The sequence below is a fragment of the Pan paniscus genome, chromosome 4, assembly GCF_029289425.2.
Source record: "Pan paniscus chromosome 4, NHGRI_mPanPan1-v2.0_pri, whole genome shotgun sequence".
NCBI classification, from domain to species: Eukaryota; Metazoa; Chordata; class Mammalia; order Primates; family Hominidae; genus Pan; species Pan paniscus.
Window position 1 is genome coordinate 14528686 of NC_073253.2, and position 23712 is coordinate 14552397.

A 23712-nucleotide genomic window follows, 5' to 3' on the forward strand; every position below is an offset into this window, starting at 1 on the left:
TAGGAACCATAGTGTAGAAGACAGGAAAATGGGTTGTGGACGTAGAAGCTTTTAATTCTGACTTTCTTATTTGCCATGCGACCTTGGGAAGGCTGTTTAACTTCTTCGAGCGTCAGTTTCCTAATCTGTAAACTGGGGTTAATACCTGCCTTCCATGGTATTACATGTATATGTAAAATGCAAACCATACTGCTTGACATGTAGTAAGTACTGTATAAATGTTAATTCTTACCAGTGATGTTATCAATATAATTAAAGATGCAGTTAAAGCAGGTAAGAAACTTAAAAGTATGAGTTACAGCTATTTTTTTTTGGGGGGGGGGGGTCGAATATATTTTCTAATTTTCTACAATATACTTCTGTTACTTTTCTAAGTTAAACTTGTAATACAACGCATGCAGGTAGCTCGATGCCATGAAGGTGATGCCTGCTGGGGAGCTTTCTGGACCAAGCCTGCTCCTTATGTTGAATACCTCCACGAATCCCTAGTATCTGTGGCATTTAATAATGCAGGGCAAGGGTATTTAACCTTCAGCCCCTTCTGCTCGCTATAGTGTTTTGAACAATTTCTGACAAAATAAGGATACTAAATACCAATATGCCAAGTTAACAGCTTTTAAAGAAAGCATATTAAGGGATACCAACAATTATGCATGTTCTACTATAACAGATATTTATAAAAACTATGATGATAAGCCTGTAGGTGTAGGTACTTTTAATTTAGGGAATTGCACATTACCATATTGATGTCCAGGCTGTAGATTTAGGCTGTATGCCACCGTACTCGTTTATGTGTGCTAGAAGTGATGGAGAGATGGAAAAAGCATCATACATAGACTAGTAAAGTCTGTTTTTATATAAAAGTGATACAGGAAGCTGTTACAATCTAGGAATGGGTAGGTATGGTCAGTGGTTGTCACAATAGAGCCATCCAAAGAGACATCTCTTCTCCAGATCCTGACAGAGTGCATCTTGTGCTTTTCCTAACAGACCTGTCGGACTGGTTTTTCTCTTTTAAGGATATAGAGAAAGCAAAATTAGCAAATCTAGTTTCTTGTCACTTTACTAGGAGGGAGGAAAAGAGAGAAAGAATGCACTTGGGAATGGGAGGCCTTGCTTTTAATTTACCAGATGCCAGTTAGAGCGTTAATGCCACACGAGCCAGAGAGGTCACCTCTGTTGAGCATGTTGAGCATGGCTTGACTGTTGCAGCCTCTTTCTGCGACTCCAGACATGCGATGTCTGTTAGCTGATGCTAGCCTTCAGATGCAGCCCGGAGATGTAACCCTGAGGCTGGAGTCCTGTGGCTCTAATCCCAGACAGAGGCAACTCCACCAAGTTCTGGTTTGGGTCAGAAATAGAGGGAAAGGATGAATGAAAGAAGATACAAAGAAATAATGAACAAGTGAGTTCTTTCAGCCGCTTACTTGGGTGGTCTGCAGGCAGCAAGAGACAGGAAGGAGGCTGTTGTGGGGTCCCTGTTCGAGGCAGTGGGAGATTGGCTCAGAGGGGTTGTGTGGGAAGTGAGAGAAGGGGGAAAAACGTAGGGAAGTTTGGACAGATCAGGAAACCAGATTGGGACAACATTGAGAGGAGCCAAAGAGGCATCTACGATTTTGGGGGACCCATGGGAAGGAGTGATGTGGTAACAGTGAAAAAAATAAAAAATACATGAACAACAGCAACTTCGGGTTTGCTGAAGGTCTGAATCCCGCACCACACCACACCCTGCGATACTGAGCCTTAAAGAACTTTGGAGGTGGAAAGGGAAACTCCATATGAGAGCTTGTTCTGCAAAAAGGGTGGGTTTTTAAAATCCCTATTTTCGCAATAAACTGATAGACTTGAAGATAGGAATTTTGACAGAGTAGAAAAGCTTTATTTAAAATTTGAGCATAGCGTTGTTGTGTTTTTACTGCAATTCATATTCCTGGGAGAAGGTGGATCTATTTACAGAATATTTTCTGTTGGCACCCAAAAATGACTTGGGCATATGTAGAAAGGAGAGCTTGCTTTCACACAAATAGCCTTTGGTTGCTAGGTACGTGTTTTTGGGTTTCTGGGTTCTGGTTAAAAACCAGAGCGCTGGGTCCCTCAGTTCTCTGTGACTGCCTGGCAGCAGGCTTGCCATCTGGACCCTGTTCAGTATTTGAAGCCAAGAAGTGAGTAATAGTATATGTGTGTGCACCCACTTGTGTATTTGATTGCTTTGTGCTGAACAATTATGCCTTTCAGCTAGTTGATTTGTAATTTTACAGTTTTAAAAATAGAAATGGAAACCAATACTTCAAGTTTATGGAAATCTAGAGAGCAAATATGTATAATATTATATATATCCGGTGACGCTCCTGGGAGAGAGGTGATCACTGGTAGAAGCCTGTGTTTCAGCAGGTGGCATCTGGGCTTCTTAGAAGGGAGCCTCCTATTTGCTCTCCCCTAAGGAGCCCTCTTTTCCTGCCCACTTTCCAGAACGTGTATGTAAATATAAACCGCATCATGTCGGTGGCCAATCGTCTGGTGGAGTCTGGCCACTATGCCTCGCAGCAGATCAGGCAGATCGCGAGTCAGCTGGAGCAGGAGTGGAAGGCGTTTGCGGCAGCCCTGGATGAGCGGAGCACCTTGCTGGACATGTCCTCCATTTTCCACCAGAAGGCCGAAAAGGTCAGTGCCTCGAACCCCCAGCCCACGAGGTGGTAACCAGAATAGTTCTTCCTCCATGAATGTTGGTGTGTGTGCAAACACTCTTGTGTAGCACATACTGTGAGCTCCGCATGTGAGCTCTGAAGTCACTTGGCCCTGAGTTTAAATTCCAGCTCTTTTAGTCCTTGCTGCGTAACCTTAGGCAAGTGACTTAGCCTCTCTGTTTTGTTTTTTCATTTGTAAAGTAGAAATAAAAGTACCTGCTTGAGTGGACTGTTGATGTAAATGTGATGCTAGGTGCCCTACACAGTGCCCGGCACAGTAAGCACTAAGAAGTGGCAGCTGCTCTTCTCTTCCCCTCCTCTCCTGGCTCCTTCTTTGCTCTTATTCCTTGTTGATAGTGCTTTATTACTCCAATTGGGATGGTTTGGTAGCAAGGAACGGAACGCCCATCCGTGGTGCAGATGTCAAGGGTTTAGTTTTCTCACAAACTGCGAAGTTCTAAGGCGAAGGCACCTCTAGCTGCACGGCTATGGAGGGGTGGTGTCTGCTGCCCTCAGGCTTGCTGGGCCTCCCCTCACAGTCAGGGCAGCACACCTCAGCTCCACGCACCAGCTCCTCCTCAGCCACAGTGCTCACCCTCCGCAGGGATGGCTGTAGCTGTCTTTGCCTGCCACTTTATAAGGGAAACATTATTTCCAGAGGCCCCGCCCCCAGCACATTTCCCCTCAGCTAGTCTTGGGGTGCACATCCATGCCTTGCTGCAAGGGGTGGGGGAAAGGGTGGATCTGGTGTTTAGCCTCCTTAGGGAGGTGCTGCCAGCAAGGGTGAGGGAGGAAAATGGCTTTTTTGGGTACACAGTTGACAGTGTCTTTCATAATTATACACTTAGCTACATGGCATCTGACTTTGGCTTCATTTGTTGACAGATGTGTTGTGTCAAAATTTCTAGTTTAAGAAGTAATGGGTAATATATGCCCCCAACACTCCCCATACCTCCATTTAAGCAAACTTGCTTAAACGAACGCTCTGAAAGTAGCAAAATGAAAGGGATTTGCTCATGACTCAGACTTTATTATCGGAAGGTGAGCAGCACAGTGAGTACCTTTTCAGGATGTGGAGAAAGGGCATAGGAACTTTTAACCACCAGGAAGACACATATATGGGGTAGAGGAAAACGGTTGCTTAATTTAAAAAGGAAAAGTATCAGTATATCTTCCTCAGGGTTAATTTTTGGGGGAAAGACTGGATTCAGGCATTTGCACGGATGCTTCTTAAAAAGGAAATAGTATCTCTTTCATCTAGAAACAGTCTCTGTTGAAGAGTGAAGAAGTCAGTAAAGGAAGATAGAGGCCCCAACTTGCCTAGGATTTTGGCAGGGCAGTCAGAATGTTGCACAAGAGACTAATTAGCAGTGATCTCAACTCTAGAAACCTTTAAAGTATAAAGCAAGAGAGGAAGCCGAGTGATTTATAAAGAGAAACAAACCTTCATAGCACCATGTAAAAGCTGAGAGTTTCAATGTTAAGGATTTTTCTACTTTCTAACTTTTTGCATTTGACTAATTTTGTGATAAAAGATAGACAAAAGCCCACACACAAAAACAACTTTTTAAAGTAACAGGAACTGCTTCAGCGTAAATAAAACCATCTTCATGACCCTATAGCCATCTCCGATCCTTATCGTTGTACAAAGTAGCAATACACTCGATCATTTGGCAGTAAGGTGATATGAATGAATTTGAAGCAGGATAAGCTGCGTGGGTGAATGTCAGGCTGAAGCATAACATACAGAGAACATCTTTCATAAACATGATGAGATTCAGAATTGTAAATAAACCCAGAGATTAATTGCCACTGTGACCTTTCTGAAAATAATCTAGAAACATGGGTGTCATGGGGCATTTTCCTTCCAGTGTTTTATTATAAAAAATTTTAAACATACAGCAAAATTGAAAGAGCCTGGGGTATTCTCATCTGGATAAAATGAATGAGTGTAATTTATGGATTTGAAGGAAATGAAACTAGGTGAACACATTATTGAACAGAATTTCATGGGACCCTGCATGAACTGTAAGGGCGCCTGAAGTCTCAGTGCATGTACGGTGGCCAGAGAAGAAGCCAAATAGGAGTGAAGGGACAGTAGCCTAATGAAGAAGGGGCCCAGCGTGTATTCCAGACCTTAACGAAGCAGCAAGGCCTGCACGTAGACAACTGAAATGCACAGATGGGAGATTAGGACGTCTTCAGAAAGACAGTCCTTACTTGCAAGTAAAAATGTGTTGTGTCTCGTCCCCCTCACTGAAGAAAAGTAAGATCCTTGAAATTCTGATGCTCCTCACTAAAGCAGTTTTCTTTTCCCAAGAGAGCAATCCCAAGACTAGGTCAACATTGTTCCCTCGTTTTAAATGATTTGCCTTCTAGTTATGCTCAACCTGTTTTCATAAACTCAGTCTGGAAAGGACCAGAAGCTTGGACATCCTAAGTTAAGTTTCCATCATAGTCACCTCTTTGAATCACATCCAGAGTGTTCATGTGGAATTTAAATCTGATTAGGGGGACATAAGGCTCAAATATATGACTCCATGGTTAATGAGCTTACTAACGGCAGCCGCCTTCTCTGTAAGGATTACAGCTCTTAGCTGCACCGTCCAGCCCTGCCCTCTCTCTCCATGGGTGGTGGTGTGCTAGCATTTGCTGTGGCTTTATAAACATAACTCTGAAGTTAAAGCTAGATGAGAATGATGTTTCATAGATGCTATAACTTCCATAGATGTGTCAGCCAGTCTGTTTTGTGTCATCTCCAGTGAAGGTGTGGGATCTCAGTATCCGTTTGCAAATATGTGGACACACAACCACAGTGTTAATGTTGTTACTGGTAGATGTTGCTTAGGGGCTCCAGCCTTCGCTTGTCTTGGTCATGTGGTATATCCACAGGACAGACCCTTTATATTAAGACGCTTTCACAGCAGATACCATTAGAATTAACATTTTTATAAAACAAAGTGACTTGATTTTGCTACAGCTTAAAATATCTTTTTACTGTGACCTCAAGCTGCACTGCCCATTGTGATGGCCTGTCACCATGTGTGGCTATTGAAGCTACTCAGAGTTAAATAACAAGATGATAACATCATTTTAAAAAATAGAATTAAATTAAAATGTAGTTGCTTATTCACTGTATCGGGAGCAACATGTGGCCAGTGGCTGCTGTAATTGACAGCACAGATACACATTTCTATCCACTCGGGTAGTGCTTGCAGAGGCTTACCTGCAGAGTGAACCACACATCCGATCACCTTAATTTATCTATGACTTTAGGCCTTCTGTACTTTGATAATAACCAAAAATAAAGTAACAGTGTTTGTATAGTTCTTTAATATTTAGAGAACCCTTTAACATGAAATCTCATTTCATCCTTAAATCAGCCCGGTGGAGTAGATGGGACTGTAATATTATTGTCCTGATAATCTGTATGGGGAGCGATTTGGCCATGTTTCCCAAGCTAGAACTTTCGCTGAGGTCTATGGCTAGGTCTTTCAGTTCCTGACATAATAACAAACTGTTTCACACTTGCATTAATATTCTTATAAAAGTTCACTTCCCATAAGTATTTTTAGAATTAACATTTATTATAAACATGACATAGATGCAAGTTCTAAATCTAGGAAATTTCCGTCCCTTTGTCTCCTAAGTCCGGCTTAGTGCCTGTGCTCAGCTGAGGCTCCGTCAAGAGGTGGCGGGGGTGAGAGATGGATGGGAGTGCAGTTCACTAGCTTCAAGGATCCCAGCTCTGGTTGGTGGGGCCCAGAATAGGCAGAAGAAATGAGTGGCTCCCAGATTGGAGGGCCCCCCCCCCTCCCAGCAGACAGAGAGTAGTAGAGTAAATGCTTAGGAAAAGCAATCTGTTAATTATTTATCCAAGTTCTCCTCTTAAAGCTATGTATGTGAATCACTGCTCCCCTCCTCTGCTTGCCTCTGTTTTGCAAACTGGGTGATCCAGGCTTCCTTCATCATTTATTCAGCAACACTTTCTTAATACGACCATTCTGCTCAGCTTCAGGATCCCCAGATCTGAAGCAGGCTCCTGATCTGAATTGACAGAGCAACATTTCATTCTCTCGCACTCTCCTGCCTTTACCCCCAGTCCCCCGGATGCTTTGTGTTCACGTATTTTGATCTAGGGAGCACTTAAAGCATCAGATACTAAGCCAGCTGCACTGCTCCCCTCCTCTGCTTGCCTCTGTTTTGCAAACTGGGTGATCCAGGCTTCCTTCATCATTTATTCAGCAACACTTTCTTAATACGACCATTCTGCTCAGCTTCAGGATCCCCAGATCTGAAGCAGGCTCCTGATCTGAATTGACAGAGCAACATTTCATTCTCTCGCACTCTCCTGCCTTTACCCCCAGTCCCCCGGATGCTTTGTGTTCACGTATTTTGATCTAGGGAGCACTTAAAGCATCAGATACTAAGCCAGCTGCTCTGATCTCATTAGACTGCAGTAGCCACCTTCTGTCCTCATCTCCTAAGTGTCAGGCTCTGTGCTAGACATGTTCCCCCAGCACTGCAGTCCCAACCTGGGTTACTCAGGATGGTAGCACATATGTGTGTGTATGTGTATCAGAGTGAGGGAAGTACCAGGTCCCCCCTCGTATGATATCATTGTCATATTAGAAGCTTTTCTAAGAGGTTCTGTTATGAAGGTGCCTGTTGAATTTCGACACCAAACTTGACCTCAGGATGCTTTTTCTTTGTGGAGTATCTGTTGACACCCTGTTCCCTGTTCCATGCATCTCGGAATGGGGATTGCTGTGCTGGTGCTGTTGGTTTCAGACCCTGTGGGCGTTCAGCCTTTCGGAAAACAATCAGGCCTAGAGCTTGGTCTGTGGAGTCTAGGGTTGTGTCTTAGAAATAAAGAACAGAAAAATGATGCTGTGCAAAACCCTCTGTAAAACCATGGCTAGGATTATTTCTATCATGGGCTGTTATTAACCCAGAAAAAGGGCAGAATCCTTTGTCCACAAGGTTTTCATGTAGCACACCATCCTTCCCTGGCTATATGTTTTCAGAGAAGTATAATCAGTGCCCTCTCAGGATACTTTAAGAAATTATAAGTTAGTTCTAATTACAGGAATATGTAAAACTTCTTGAATGTTTTTTCTTTATTGGTTGTTGCTTCAAAAATTGGAGTCCAGTATACTTTAATGATTTTGATACAGTGATATGTTAATCTGATGCTTCTGTTCATTACATTATGAAGTATTATATAACTGAAATGTGTTTCCACCATGTTCTGTCAGAAGCATTTTGATCTTAAGAATACGTTGCAACTCCTCTTGGTTTTGGGTGTTCTGCAGTGGCCATTGTCCAGGAGCGCTTAATTGCTGACTTAGACCTGATGATTTATTAATGATGATGGTTAACCTCAATCAATTTGTGTTTGAAAAACACAATAATTTAATAATTGGTATTAAATGCAATACGGGAAGATGATAGAGTGAAATAGAGCTCAAAAATACTGACAATCATCTGACCTGACCAAATTGACATTTATAGAACATGACACCCAAGAAATACTCAGTTGACACTTAATGCCATATGAATTGGATTCAAGCCCTAAGGTCTGCATAGATATTTTTCTGCACTCAACAATAAAAGGATTTCCATAAACAGTTATTATTTGGGTGACTTGTCTATTTTAATGTCCTAAAAATAAACTGGGAGTTTGTTCTTACTATATTTTAAGGGAATTATAGCACATTTCTTTCTGGTCAGTCGAGTATTGCATTTCAAAATGCATTTCCTCTGCATTCCCTGCTAAGTTAAAAGATGTGTGAGGAACAGGAGTAAAGAGGTTAAAACCGAGGGAAATGTGTTGATGTCTGTTTGGCTTAATTGAATTAGCTTTTTTAATTGGGCCTTCCGCACTTGCCTTTCACTCTTAACTGTGATGGATTTCGATAGGATCTCCCTAGGAAATTTGGCAGTGATTTCTCAGCTGTTGATGATCCTGGAGATGGAGGGTGTCAGTGGAGGAGATTGAGCCAGGGTTGGGATGGCTGCCGCAGGACTGTTGATGATCCTGGAGATGGAGGGTGGCAGTGGAGGAGATTGAGCCAGGATTGGGATGGCTGCCGCAGGACTGTTGATGATCCTGGAGATGGAGGGTGGCAGTGGAGGAGATTGAGCCGGGACTGGGATGGCTGCTGCAGGAATTGATGATCCTGGAGATGGAGGGTGGCAGTGGAGGAGATTGAGCCAGGATTGGGATGTCTGCCGCAGGAATTGATGATCCTGGAGATGGAGGGTGGCAGTGGAGGAGATTGAGCCAGGATTGGGATGGCTGCTGCAGGACTGTTGATGATCCTGGAGATGGAGGGTGGCAGTGGAGGAGATTGAACCAGGATTGGGATGGCTGCTGCAGGAATTGATGATCCTGGAGATGGAGGGTGGCAGTGGAGGAGATTGAGCCAGGATTGGGATGGCTGCTGCAGGACTGTTGATGATCCTGGAGATGGAGGGTGGCAGTGGAGGAGATTGAGCCAGGATTGGGATGGCTGCCACAGGACTGTTGATGATCGTGGAGATGGAGGGTGGCAGTGGAGGAGATTGAACCAGGATTGGGATGGCAGCTGCAGGAATTGATGATCCTGGAGATGGAGGGTGGCAGTGGAGGAGATTGAGCCAGGATTGGGATGGCTGCTGCAGGACTGTTGATGATCCTAGAGATGGAGGGTGGCAGTGGAGGAGATTGAGCCAGGGTTGGGATGGCAGCCTCAGGGCTGTTCGCATGGCTCAGGCTTTTCTCATTTCCGTGCAAATTGGGAAGGATGGGAATGATGCCCCTGCCTCCTTAAGCCTTTCCTAAGATTCACAGAGAAGTTCAGGCCCCTTTTTCTTGGTCTCCTTTTAATTCTGGTATCAATTTCCTTTGAAACAGTAGCGGAATGGACTGGCTGCTCTTCCTTATTTCAGATAAATGATTTTTAGATACTGGAACTTTTTCATTACATCTCAATGTAAAAGGAAAGGAGTAAGGCTGACGTGTAGCTGCAAGGAGAAGGAGCATCCTGCTGTTGAGCCCTAGTTAAGGGGCACGTGGAGGAGTCATCTTTCTGTCCTCCCTTGCTAGGAGTGCAGGGCAGTTAGAAACGTGGATTCAAAGGTGGACTGGGAGAATTTACTAGAATGCCCAAAACAGGGTTGCATTGCTCTAGGGGCACACCCAGACCTGGGCAGCAGTCAGTTGAGGCATTCATCTGAAATGCAGATTCCTCGGACTCACCCCAGTCCTGCTGGAACTCACTCTGGGATTGGAGTCCAGGAGTCTCATGTGAGTTGAGGATGCCATTTGAGATGGAGAGTCAACCATGTTAAATTCGTAGGATCTCCCTCAAGTCCCCTAATTTTCAAAACCATGTTAAAAAATGTCCACTTCTCAATATAAATTGTCATTGATAGAAATAATCTTTTTTTAACCTTCCAAGTATATGAGCAACGTGGATTCATGGTGTAAAGCTTGCGGTGAGGTAGACCTTCCCTCAGAGCTGCAGGACCTAGAAGATGCCATTCATCACCACCAGGGAATATATGAACATATCACTCTTGCTTATTCTGAGGTAAGTGGCCAATTTTACTTACATTGCAAAGCAGCATCATTTTTGCATCATAGTACACCGGAAGCTAGAAAAAAAAAAGTTTTGGGTAGCCCAGAAAAAGTTTATAGATTTCGAGTTAGACTGCAGTTTAATTGTTTAGCATTTGAACCCCTGCGTGTGTGGGGGGTGGGGTGGGGCAGTAGGGGAAGCAGAATGGTGTGCAGGCAGTAGCCTTTCCGATAGAGCGCTTATATGCTCAGCTGCTACAGTCAAGGAAAACCTAGTCTTTTTTTCTACATGTATTTAAGAAATGTGTATTTTGTGTGCTCTTCAGTCTAGTCAAACTCAATTTAATCTTCCCAAATGAAACCTTTTAGAGAAGATGGGCTAGATTGCAAGGCACACATGTGTCTATTTTAGAAATCTAAGTGTAACATTTTCTTTATTACTTTAGGGTGTATTACGTTATTTACTTAGTGAATCCCTGTTTTATTTTCTGCCACCTTCTATGCCAGACTGTGTTGTAAGGACTTTATGTAATGACTGACTTAATGCTCACATACTGTATCTGTCCCTGCTGTTACAAATGAAGAAAATGAGTCACAGAGATAAATGACTGCGCCAGGTCAGCAGCTAGTGGAGCAGGGTTAGCCCAGGCAGGCAGGCTGCATGTTCTCAGTCACCACCCTCTGCGGCCTCTGTGCCATACCACGTGGTAGCTGCTTGATGATGCAACTTTAGATGGGTTGACGAGTACCACCCTTGCCCATGCCTTGTTCATCTGGCCCTTGAGACCAGCCTACCTTTGTGATAATAGTTACGTTCCTGGAGGTGAAGGCGAGGGGCGTAGAGAGGAATTCTGTGTCCTTACTTTTCTGCAAGGTTTTCTCCCTGAGTAAGAAGCATCTATATCTACAGTGTTCTATCTTAATATGAAAGATTATCGCAAGGCTTCTGTAAGAGTTTCACAGCACCTGGAAGAGTGCTGGACAGTGTAGATGTTTAATAAATGCTTTCTGTGTTTAAATCTAAATCTTGATCCAAACACATCCAAACTTGTCTAAGTTGTTGGGAAGAAAGTGGCCATTTGCATTTCATTCTGATATTTCCTGTTGTGCTTCACTGCCCAGCTGTCACTCTCATATCCTTGGGCCTGGCTGTCTTGACATCCTAGTGTCCATGAGCGAATTAAATGGACATGTGATTTGCTGCTTCAGTTTTGTGTCTCATAAAGATGTTTTGGTCAATGATGGACTGCAAATAAGACAGTGGTCCTATAAGATTATAATATTGTATTTTACTGTACTTTTTCTATGTTTAGATACACAAATACTTAGCATTGTGGTACAGTTGCCTACAGTATTCAGTACAGTAACATGCTGTACAGGTTTGTAGCCTGGAGCAGTGGGCTGCTTCCTATAGCCTAGGTGTGCAGTAGGCTGCATCGTCTAGCTTTGTGAAAGTCTACATTGTGATGTCCACACAAGGACGAAATTGCCTAATGATTCATTTCTCAAAATGTGTCCCTGATACCACGTGATGTCTAACTGTATATTTGCTTCAGAATGTGGGCAGTCCTTCTCTTTCCCGTGTCAGTTGGTATTTGTTTCTCTAGCCACCTTTGCCTAATAAGATACAGTTTTTTCAAGTAGCATTTCGTGTTGGCTATGGAATTAAGAAAGTCAACTCTGTATTGTTTCTTAATTTTGCACCAATGTTTCTTAACTAATTTGGTTGTCTAGTCTGTTAGAAACTATTTAAATAAGTGATAGCCTTTTCTATAGTAAAACTGAAAATTGAACACATTTATAATTTTTTTAATCACATTGGCTCATGAGGATTATGTCACTTCTAAAAACCATCAAGTTCTTTCCCGTGATGTGCCATCTCTATGCATTGTCTAATTTTGACCTATAACACAGAAAGCGAATGACCCTGTTACTCACACATGTAATGAGGCCTCCACTCATCTGCTTATATGAATCTCTTGCTTTGGAGCTGTTCTTTGAATGCAGTGGTGGGCTTGCAGCCAGCTTGCCAAACCAAGATGGGATTGAATAGCCTTCATTTACCAGGTGATTGGCAGACCCTGGGAATACAGTCTTTGTGCATAACTTAAATCAGAGTCACCTTGACCCAGCCAGTGTCATCCTCCAGCCAAGCTGGCTCTTTCAGTCTGCTTGTTGCTCTCGGCAGTTTTCGTTAAATACAGAATCTCCTAATTGTTACCAGTGCATTCTATAAAAATGGGGCATCTTGACACAGGAACTTATGTTTACCTGTGGTATAGTTTTATTTGATTTACATTGGTACCAGTATCTCAAAATAATTTGATAGGAAGTTAAACAGCCTCTCAAACTGAGGTCTTAGATGGAATTTTAGCCTAAGAACATGTTTGCAACTGAGCTGTAAACTCAAGGAGACAGTAATTTGAACTGGATGAACTGAAAGGATTTTCAGTAGAACAGAATGAATTATTTTGCCTCTTAAATTATTTACATTTTGAAATAGTTTCAGGGCTACAGGAAAGTGGTAGAATAGCACAGAGAACTCCCACATTGCCTCGACCAAGATTTTCCAAGTTGTAGAATTTCACTACATTGCTCCACCCTCTCTCCCCACTGCCTCTCTCTCCAGTCAGCAAAGCACCATTGATACAACATGACCATCATCTCCACAGCCACTGATCCTATTTCCCCAAGTGTTCCAATGATGCCCCTTTCTCTTCTGGTCTGGGGCACTGTCCAGCAATGTGCGCTACATTTAATTGCCATGTCTTATCAATCAGTCTCCTTTAAAATGGAACGTTCTTTAGTCTTTCTCTGCCTTTATGTCTTTGACATACTTAAAGAGTACAGGCCTTTCATTCTTTAGATGGCCCTCTACTTCTGGTTGCCCCCCAGTTCTCGTGGGCTGACTCAGGCTGTGCCTTTTTGGCAGTGCATGTCCTTCTCTGGGTGTCATCACAGTGGACAGAGGATACTGACCTCTCCGGCTATGAGTAGTGTTCATCTTGGCCACTTGGTCAGATTGGTGTCTGCAGGGTTTCTCCAATGCACAGTCACCATTTAAAAAATTAGTCTTTGCTGCACATTTTGTGGGCAGCTACTCTAATAGAATACCAGTCTCTGTTTCTCATCAGACTTCTCACAGCCGTAGTTTCCACTGAGGATTTCTGCCCATAGCAGCCACCACTGTGATGATGATCACCTATTTCCATTATTCCTTCTGTATTTATTAGATGGCTTTCTACCATAAGAATGAGCTGTATTTCCTTTCTCTTTTGTTTGTTTATATCAGTATGAAGGTATGAGATCTTACTATATCAGTCGGTTATAATTTGATACTCTTTTGATTCCTAAATTGTTCAGACTTGGCCAGCAGGAGCTTTTTTCTGTGTCTTTTTGATATGTCCTTATTGTCCTTTGAGCACTTGTTCCCAGCTCATTTTGTACTTTCCCTGCCTACCCTGGGATCACTCGTCTCACTAAGTGGGATGGTTCCTTACAGTATTGTATGGTGTTTAGAATTTTAAAGACCTGGGTTCTCAGAGTTTTGTTTGTTTGTGAGGTGTCACTGCTTCTAGACCCTCTTAGCAGACAGACTTAGGAAACATATGAATGCCATCCATTCACCCATCCGTCTATCTCTGCATCCATCTGTCCACCTAACCACCCGTTGTTCATCCACCCGACCACCCATCCATCTACCCAATCACCCAACCACTCATCCATTCATCCATCTATATCGATCCATCCATCCACCCACACACCCAACCACCCATTCATCTGTCCATCCATCCATCCATCCATTCAGTCACCCATCCATTCTTCCATCCAACCATCCATCCTTCCATCCAACCATCCATCCCTCTATTTATCCAATCACCCATCCATTCTTCCATCCAACCAATTACCCAGCCACCCATCCGTCCATCCATCCACCCTCCCAACCTCCATCCATTTATCCATCCATCCACCTAGTCACCCAACCACCCATTCATCTGTCCATTTATCCAATCATTCATTCATTAATGCGTTCATTCATCCATTCATCCAACCAGTCACCCAGCCACCCATTCATCATCCATCCATCCATCCATCCATTCATTCTCCTAATCACCCAACCACCCATTCATTTGTCCATCCATCCATCCATCCATCCATCCAATTACCCATCCATTCATCTATCCAGCCAACCACCCAACCACCCATCCTACAGCCATCCACCTACAATTATCAGTCTACCCATCTACCCATATCCATTCATCTGCCATATCACTCAGTTGCCCATCCATTGACTCAGTCACCCAACCACCCATCCACATCTGTCTAGTCCATCTGTCCATCCACCCAATCACCCAACCACCTATCCATACACCCAGTCACCCAACTGTCCATCTCCACCTCATCACCCAACCATCCATCCACCCACGCAGTCACCCAGCCACTCATTCATTTATCTATCTACCCACCACTTATCCACCCACCCACCCATCCACACATTTATCTACACATGCACATACACATCCATATAAAATTACTGCTGTATCTATCTGTGTCTATCTGTATTAAAAATACATGTGTTTGTACATTTCGAATCCAATACCTCAGGGTTCTTTCCATCCTTTCCCTTTCTAAGTTTGTTAATCTATTCTCAGGCAGCAAGAAACCTGGCTTCTATTTTCCTTAATGTATTAACTTACTTGTTCACTTGGTGTATTTGCTCCATTTCCCAACCATTCTGTCTGGGTTCTCCACCTCCAACTCCTACCACCCACTCCCTTAACCTGGCACAGGGACACCTCTTTTGGCACCTCCACCCCTCACTTCCTCATTTTCTTCATGCCAAGAGGGAAGGTGTCAGGAAGGTGGGAAGGGAAGGACTGCTTTTGTTTTGTAAGTGATTTTTATTTTATATTCCTAAATCAGTGGTTTGCAGACTTGAGTGTCTTGGTTTAAAATGCAGCAGTACTCTACCCCAGAGATAGTGAATCTCCATTTTCAGAGGCCTTCCCTAGTGCTGCAGTGACTGATGCCAATGGTACACAGATCACATGCTGAGCAGCACTCCTGAGCTTGCTCTGAAGAGCTGGGGGTCTGCTGAGGAGGTGTCCATCTCACAGATATGGAGCCCCTGCTAAGTGCTAGACATTGAACTGGATGCCAGGTCATGTGGGGTTAGGAGTACTTATAAGCAGGGCTTGCTTTGCTTTTTTTATTTCCTTTTCCTTGCCTCTCTCTTCCTGTCCTTCCTTATTCCCTTTCTTCTCTCCTCCTCTCTTCATTTTCTCTACAATTTTTTTTCTTTGAACAGGTTTTATAGTTTCTAGTCTCTGATCATATAAATTTGCTTTCGGAAACTTTCCCAGCATTTTTCCTCCAAGACGCAAGCACCTGCTCTGCTGTGCTTTAATTAGACCTGCCCTTGTCACTCCTGTTTGTGCTTTAGCAACAGGAATGCACCTGGGCCTCCTGAACACTCACTTGCTTCAGCTTGCCAGGTCTGAGCTAATCTTGTTGGCTTCAGTTGATCACAAGAGAGTGAAGCAGTGTAAACGTTGGAGATAAGTTGTAGTCATTTTTAACATTTTAAGTAAGCCAACTCAGCTACCAGTTTTTCAACAAACTGAATTTATAAAAATGATTTTCATCTCAGTGTGCCTGTGTTGCCTCACAAGCCTCAATGCCAGGTGTTTGGATTGCAAGGTGAGACTGCATAGTAAGCAGCCACACATCCACCAAAGGGCCACTGCTGCAGCCACGGAGCACAAGCAAGGCGAAGTGCCATGGGGCGTTGGCCTGCTGGATCTCATGTGACTTCAGGGCTTAGATTCTGCATCCATTTCTCAGTTTAACAAATGTGCCAACTTAGTGTGTGCCTCAACAGGGCCTCATGGGAATGACTGATTTACTGCCTGCAAAGCTGGTTGAGCTCCTGTTTAAAGGCACTGTATCAGTGGGTGATGGCAGGGTCAGTGCTATTAGCCTAAGATGAAAACACACAGCAAAATGAGTCACCTGGATAGGAAACTTCTTAAAACCAAAAAACCACCTCTCCGTGACGTGTGTGGAAGCTCAGTTCCCTTGCGGTAGAGTCACTTCTTTTTTGGCGGAGTGGAGTCTTCTTCTGTTGCCCAGGCTGGAATGCAGTGGTGCGATTTAGGCTCACTGCAACCTCTGCCTCCTGGGTTCAAGCAATTCTTGTGCCTTAGCCTCCTGAGCAGCTGGGATTACAGGTGTATGCCACCAGGCCCGGCTAATTTTTATATTTTTAGTAGAGACAGAGTTTTGCCATGTTGGCCAGGTTGGTCTTGAACTCCTGACTTCAAGTGATCCGCCCACCTCGGCCTCCCAAAGTGCTGAGATTACAGGCGTGAGCCACCGCGCCCAGCTGTCACTTCTATCACAGTTGTATAAAGCCTCATTAAAGATCGCAGTGTTGCTGTAGCGACATGCAGTGCTGTAGTCAGCATCTGCCATAGTATCAGAGCCAACAGCCCATATGACAGCTGTCTTCTTCTCACCCCAAACTCAGCTTGAGGCCTTGCAAGCACTTGAAATATAAGAGCAACAAAAGTAGAGCCCAGGTGCAGCCTATGGAACACGCATGTCAGGCACATGGAACTGACTCACGCCAACTGGGCTGCTCCAGACGTTTCCTGTTTTGGTCTTATTTTGGTTTTTCCTTTCTGATAATCCCAGGTTTACAGGTGTCAGAGAGTCAAACCAAGGTAAACTGATCTGGTTTTGAATAAGAAACTGAATAGCTGAAAGAAATAGAAATCATGATTTGGAGGTCCATCCAATAAGAACTTTGCCTGGAGAAGGAACCAGCTTTCTCTGTGTTCTCCCTGAAGCATGGGAAAGTATCTGTCGTTGGGAACACACATGACCTTTCAGGAGGTAATTGACCTGCACTGTTGGTAGGCGCATCTTATGTAGCCATCTGAAGACAGATTGGAACCTCCTTACTCAGAAGGGTTCAATTGTTTGGCCAAGGAATGTCAACTGTTGCTGCAGAATAAGCTGGGTGGTTACCTGCTGACCCCTTTTCATTCTTTTCTGCTTTATTAGAACCTTGATATGAGAATAAGTTCAGCAAGAGTTGGAGAGGAGAGTGAAATCATTCCCAGGCTTCGTGTGGAGGTCTGTGCTTTGCAGGCCGTGGCGAGCTAAGCCTGAAAAAGAATTAAGACAGTGTTGGCTTTGAGTCAGCAGAAATAGTGCAATTCATTTCATAAAAGTTTTGAAGGAACACTTTCTTTATTACAGGCTAAATGTCTTGGTGTATTTTGCCTGTTTTTGTTGTATCTTGGGAATGCCATTTTCTAGCACTTTTTAGATCTAAAACACTGCGTTTGGACCTAATTGATATGCTGTCACTCATCTTTATTTGGTCTTTGGGCAGTTGCTGCTTTTGCAGTGGTAAGCAAGAATGTCTAGATGCTATTGTCTTTCCTTAGGTCAGAGCCACGTTCATCCCTTGTGCAGGTGAAGAATATTCCTGCCGGAAACGCTCAGCCCTTATCTGATTTTACAGGAAACGTATAGAGATCCCAGTACCAGAAACAAGAATAGGCAAATCTCTGAAGTTTTATGGCTCTTTTTAAGGGTGACATGCAGAAATCCAAGTTACAAGTCTATGTGCAGTTCTGATGAACAGTAAATATTCAAGAAGCAGCCCATTGTTCTACATTTTAAATAGTTACACTACCTTTTAAATATTAGGAACAAACATATCTTTGATATGGTAAAATTTTAAACTTACCTTTAATTACTTTTTCTGCTTTAGTTAGTACTTGCATTTTTCTGAACTCATTTGGATATCAGAGCATTTTAGTTTCTCTTTATAAAATGTTAATCTTTGTAACATGTAACTTTGATTGCCCTTCAAGTTCCCCAGCTGTGTATTCCAAGAAAAACAAAGAGCAGACTGAAAAATGAGCTGATCTGATTGGTTCAAAAATTATTATAGGAAAGTCCTGCTATTTAATAAGGTGGATTTTCTTTTTGCAGCTGTTGTCTCTTTGTGGCTCAGAGTTTCAGTGCCTGGAAGCTAAAAACAGCGTTTTAAACAAAATGTATAACTGAAGTAAATGCACTCACCTGGTTCCGTAGTTAAGAAACTGTAGAACTACACTACGTGCCATAAACTTACATTACTTGTTTTAGCACTTACATTTTATATGAATTTTTTTGTCTGCTCTATACAGTCTCTTCTTTCATTAATTTTCTCCTGGTTATTCTGTACCATTTAAAAATTATTATCTCTATACAACAGAACAGCAGTCTTCATAAAATTGTAGCATATTGTTTCCACATAATATTACTGTAATTACAAAGACTAAGACATTTTGCCAAAAGTGAAAACTATATATGCCATCCTTTATGTGCTTAAATCATACTTTTTAATTGCCAAATCTACAAAACTTGTACTGAAATAATATAGAATCATATTTGGAAAGGTTTATTGGCGAAATGCTGTTTTTGAACATGGATTTGGAGTTCCATGCTGTCTGGTTTTAAAGTGGGTACAAGAGGTGTTTTCTCGCCCAGGGTCTTTACTGCCGCTGTCACTATCAGTAAATGACAGTACCAGTGGTGGGACCAACAGACACATTAATCCCTGCTTATGAATTCTCAGAAGGTGGAGCTTTCCTTAATGAGTTGTTTTATGTTAAGGTATTTGTGTATTGACTTCCTCAGCAGACATTTCCCACTACCCCTCCACTGCCATGAGCAAGTGTGTCCTTTGAAATCCAGTCATGATCTCTGGCATGGAGATCTGTTAAACAGTTGCAGAGATACTCAAGGAAAGAAAGATTGCATGGAATGTTGTTGCTTAGAGTACTCCATTCTCAGTAGAAGAATATTAATGGTGTCACAGGGATGAGTTTTGGAAACTTGCTGAGGGCTGGGAACTCATCTTGTCCTTTTGCATTGGTGGTTTAAGTTGCAAAACAATGGCTTAAGATGGAAATTGGCTTTCTCCCTGTGTAAAAGAAATCCAAAGGCTGTCATTCCAGGGCTAGTGTGGTAGCTCTATTAGTAAGAGGATCTCTGGATCCTTCTGTCTTTCTGTGTTGCCTTTTTTAGCAGGTAGGCTGCTGTTCTTAAGATTGCCTCAGAGTCATCAATAACTGCTAAAGCTCCAGCCATCTCATTCAAGTTCTTGGTGGCAAGGAGGAGGAAGGGACAAGGGGATGAGCATACCTGCCAGCTTAGCCCCTAAACAGCTTTCCTGGAATTCCCATTCAACATTTTTTACTTTTGTATATTGGCCACTCATATATGTAAGCAAGGCTGGGAAATGTGGCACTGCAGCTGGAGTGTTGCTGTTTCTGACTGTAGGGGTTTGGCTATCAAGGAGGGGCAAGTGGACTTTGGGGAGGCAGCTGTCAGTTTCTGGCACATGTTCACCAAATCATAGGCTCTGGTGTACATTTTCCAACAGTATTGCAAGGAGTAAAATGTAGAGGAAATATTTGTAAGGAATTCTTTTTAGGGTTAACACCATGTGAAATGTATGACTTGGAGCAGTAGCTCTCAGTTCTAAGAGATGCAGCACTCCAATGATATAACACAAATTTTATGACACCTGCTTTATGATCCTGAACTAAAATGCATACGTAGTTTAATCTACCTTTGCATATAATTTATATGTGTACATAAAAATTATATGCTACATTGTAAGTTGGAGACAAAGGTGATTTATGATAAAATGTTTTTCAGTCTATAAATGCCTAAATACATCTATTGTAGGTGAAAAAATTAGATATTCAGATGCTGGTCATATATATAAAACTATTGTGAATATAGCAGCTACAACTGTAGCCTGGTCATGTGGCATCTTGGTGATGCAAGTATTGAGAATGGTTTTATTGTGGTCATGTGATATTTTGAAAGGGAAAACAGCTCTTGTAAAGTTCCAAAGAAAACCAAACACTGTCTTTCTTTGATTAACATGGTTGTTGGATTTGTGGAAAGATCAGTGGTGTTAAACCTGGGCAAAAGAGAAAAACCGTGTATTTATGTGTTAAAAACAGCCTTGCTTAGATGATCACAAAAAGCAGGACATTTCTTCACCATGTGCTAATATCCTGCTCATTTCAGAGTACCCTGCTTCTCTGAATCCACCACCCAAATCAATCATGGTGCCTCCTCTCTTCAAAATCATTGCATCAACAATGTCCACACCAATTTCAGTGACTTCTGGGCACAAGTGAGACCCTGCTTGAGAAGACTCTTTAAATTTTCCATTTTTGTTTTAACTGACACTGATTCAGCAGTTAACTTGGTTGGTTTTTCCTTTATTATCTTTGGTTATGTCAGCTGAGCTGATTTCCTCCCAAGTTTTGCTGTTAGGCTGTATTAAGTGAATTTTAAACCCTGAAGCCTTCGTAAGGAATAATCAGCATTTCCAGCGTCTCAAATTCAGGTATTGAAAAGTAAACGTGTTACAATCTGGCACAACTGCAGTTAGAAGAGGATTAAAGGAAGCAATTAGGAAATTCTGCAGGGTCACTTGCCACCAGGTTTTGGTTTAAAGGCTCTCAGTGTTAGCTTTTCCCATTTACCTATTCCCTGTGTGCTCTTTTTTATTCTAAGGGTTTCTTCTAAACTGGGCTTGTGTCTGTTAAAAGTGCCCCTGAACTTGCTCCTCTTTTTTGTTTTGAGATGGAGTCTCACTCTGTCGCCCAGGCTGGAGTGCAGTGGCACACAATCTCGTCTCACTGCAACTTTCATCTCCTGGGGTCAAGCCATTCTCCTGCCTCAGCCTCCCGAGTAGCTGGGACTACAGGTGCCCACCACCACGCCCAGCTAATTTTTGTATTTTTAGTAGAGACGGGGTTTCACCATGTTGGCCAGGATGGTCTTGATCTCTTGACCTTGTGATCCGCCTGCCTCGGCCTCCCAAAGTGCTGGGATTGTAGGCATGAGACACCACGCCCGGCCTGCTTACTAGAAACCCAAAGAGGTTTTTAGATTTGGAAGTATCTAAGCTGAAGGATCATGTGAAGAGGCCCTACCTACTAAAGACACCTGCATCCCACACCTGGTTACCTTATGCATCTCACACACACTTTGTGTTGTCTGATTGTCACTTTTTTTTTTCCCCAATAACATCTGGCGTAATTAATTACTCGTAAGTCTTATGAATCACTTTTAAGTAGGAAAAATACGTAATGCTTTTCTTTCTAAATTGCACCCTCACCTTTTCTTATTCCTTTGATTAACCCGAATACTTTCATTTAATTGTAGTTTGAGAATAAATTGCTGTAATATAGCACTTGATGGCATTTTAATTAAAACTACTTTTTAAAGTTAATGAACCAAATAGAATGGCATTTTAAATTTTCTTTTGTGAAGTTAAATTGCTCTCCAGCTATGTCAGAAAGTTTAAGTACATATTCTATGCCTAGTGCTAGATTGATTTTTTTGTTTTAACTGAGGCTTTAAGGAACAATTTTGTTCCATTGTGATGATCTGCTGTATTCTCTCTAACATGTCTCAAGATAAAATTATGACTTTTAAATTTTAATTTGCAGATATCCCAGGAATGCAGTTTCTGTTAGTTGATTTATGGCATTTAAGACAAATAGTATGCTTATTCTTTGAGTAGTATCTACTATAGTGTTTTGTAGTAATTAATGTTCTTTTATTTTCACCTGGTGTTTTGCATCATTTGGCTTTGTGATGTCATTGGATAGCTGATGGATTGTTTTAAATTTTATCCTATATAAAACTGCCTCTGAGTAAAACTGTGGTGTGTGAATGAATGTCTGGGCATGTGTGTAATGTGTGTACATGTACGTGTGTGCCCGTATGTGCACACACATGTATCCAAGGACAGCATCTGTGGCACAGCCTAGGCCAAACCTCAGATCGTGAAGAATCACTCATTTCTTTTGTGGGCAGGTGAGCCAAGATGGGAAGTCGCTCCTTGACAAGCTCCAGCGGCCCTTGACTCCCGGCAGCTCCGATTCCCTGACAGCCTCTGCCAACTACTCCAAGGCCGTGCACCATGTCCTGGATGTCATCCACGAGGTGCTGCACCACCAGCGGCAGCTTGAGAACATCTGGCAACACCGCAAGGTCCGGCTGCATCAGAGGCTGCAGCTGTGTGTTTTCCAGCAGGACGTTCAGCAGGTCAGTTTCGCCTCATGCCCTTCTGCATGGGAAATGGCTTGTGTTGAGTAGAGTTGGAATACATCATCATATTGGGAAGATCTGTGCTTAAGGAGTGATGACTAGAAGATAAGGAGAGGAGCTTTTTTGTTGAATGTAAGTGAAAACTGGGCTTAAGAACGCGTGTTCAGGCTGCTGTCAGCCAGTAGCTCCTGTGCACAGAACCCAGGAGAGGATGTGGGGCCTACACTGGGAAGTTTTCTTCTAGAATTGGATCATTCTCATTTATATTTATTTGTGACAATAATGCTGGTGTGCTCACACCAGTGTATTGTTATAATTTAGCTAACACTTGTCTGCTTTTCCAACTGTGTAAACAGTGAGGTGGTCATGCTTCACTTCCCACGTGGTAGGTAGTGCAGTCCATGGTGCACAGTAGGTGCATTATAATTAGTTATCTTGTTGACGAAAAGTAGACTTTTATGACTATTCATTTCTAAGCGGTTGACATCTCTTTTGTTTTAGAGAAACAAAAATAAGAATAAGTCCAGTTCCCCATTGTTTTGCTTCCTTATTATAGAATAAGAGTTTTAAGGATTAAAGCTATGGGAGTAAAATATGACATAGCTTTAGGGATAAATAAGATGATAGCCATGTCCTTGCCCCCAAATAGAGGGAAAGACAAGGGAATGAATGAGGTGTCACCTCTGGGGAGGAGGAATCCTGGAGTATGCAGGGTAGCCCATGGCCTCAGGAAGTTGGCTGGGAACCGCCGTGATAAGCCTGCAGTAGAGCCACTCTCAGGATCTCAGGTTTCCATCTCCCTGAGTGTCATGTGAAGGTGAGTGAGTTTTCTGCTGAATGGGCTGGGAATTTGGAGAGTCGCCCTGTGTTCTGATGAGACTGAGATTCTCTGTATGTCATTCACCATCATTCTCATCATTCTTCACTTCATGTGAATCTGGGAAATTCAAAAGACGTTGAATGGGCCAGGTGCGGTGGCTCACGCCTATAATCCCAGCACTTTGGGAGGCTGAGGTGGCAGATCGCTTGACGCCAGGAGTTTGAGACCAGCCTGGCCAACATGGTGAAACCCTGTCTCTATTAAAAATACAAAAATCAGGCCAGGCGAGGTAGCTCACGCCTGTAATCCCAGCACTTTAGGAGGCCGAGGGGGGTGGATCACCTGAGGTCAGGAATTCAAGACGAGCCTGCCCAACATGGTGAAACCGTGTCTCTACTCAGAATACAAAAATTAGCCAGGTGTGGTGGCGCATGCCTGTAATCCCAGCTATTTGGAAGGCTGAGGCAGGAGAATTGCTTGAACCCAGGAGGCGGAGG

At 42.9% G+C, this 23712-nt stretch overlaps 1 protein-coding gene across 5 annotated transcripts in view; it reads left to right on the forward strand.

Moving 5' to 3' along the window:
- Nucleotides 1-23712, forward strand: part of TRIO (trio Rho guanine nucleotide exchange factor) — a 366651-nt gene that overhangs the window by 150510 nt on the left and 192429 nt on the right. For all 5 annotated transcript variants that reach the window (XM_034959746.4, XM_034959748.1, XM_063604169.1 and 2 more), the window contains exons 7-9: nt 2470-2661; nt 10130-10261; nt 22162-22392. In XM_034959746.4, coding sequence (XP_034815637.1) covers nt 2470-2661; nt 10130-10261; nt 22162-22392 — 555 coding nt within the window. The remainder of the gene's footprint in view (nt 1-2469; nt 2662-10129; nt 10262-22161; nt 22393-23712) is intronic.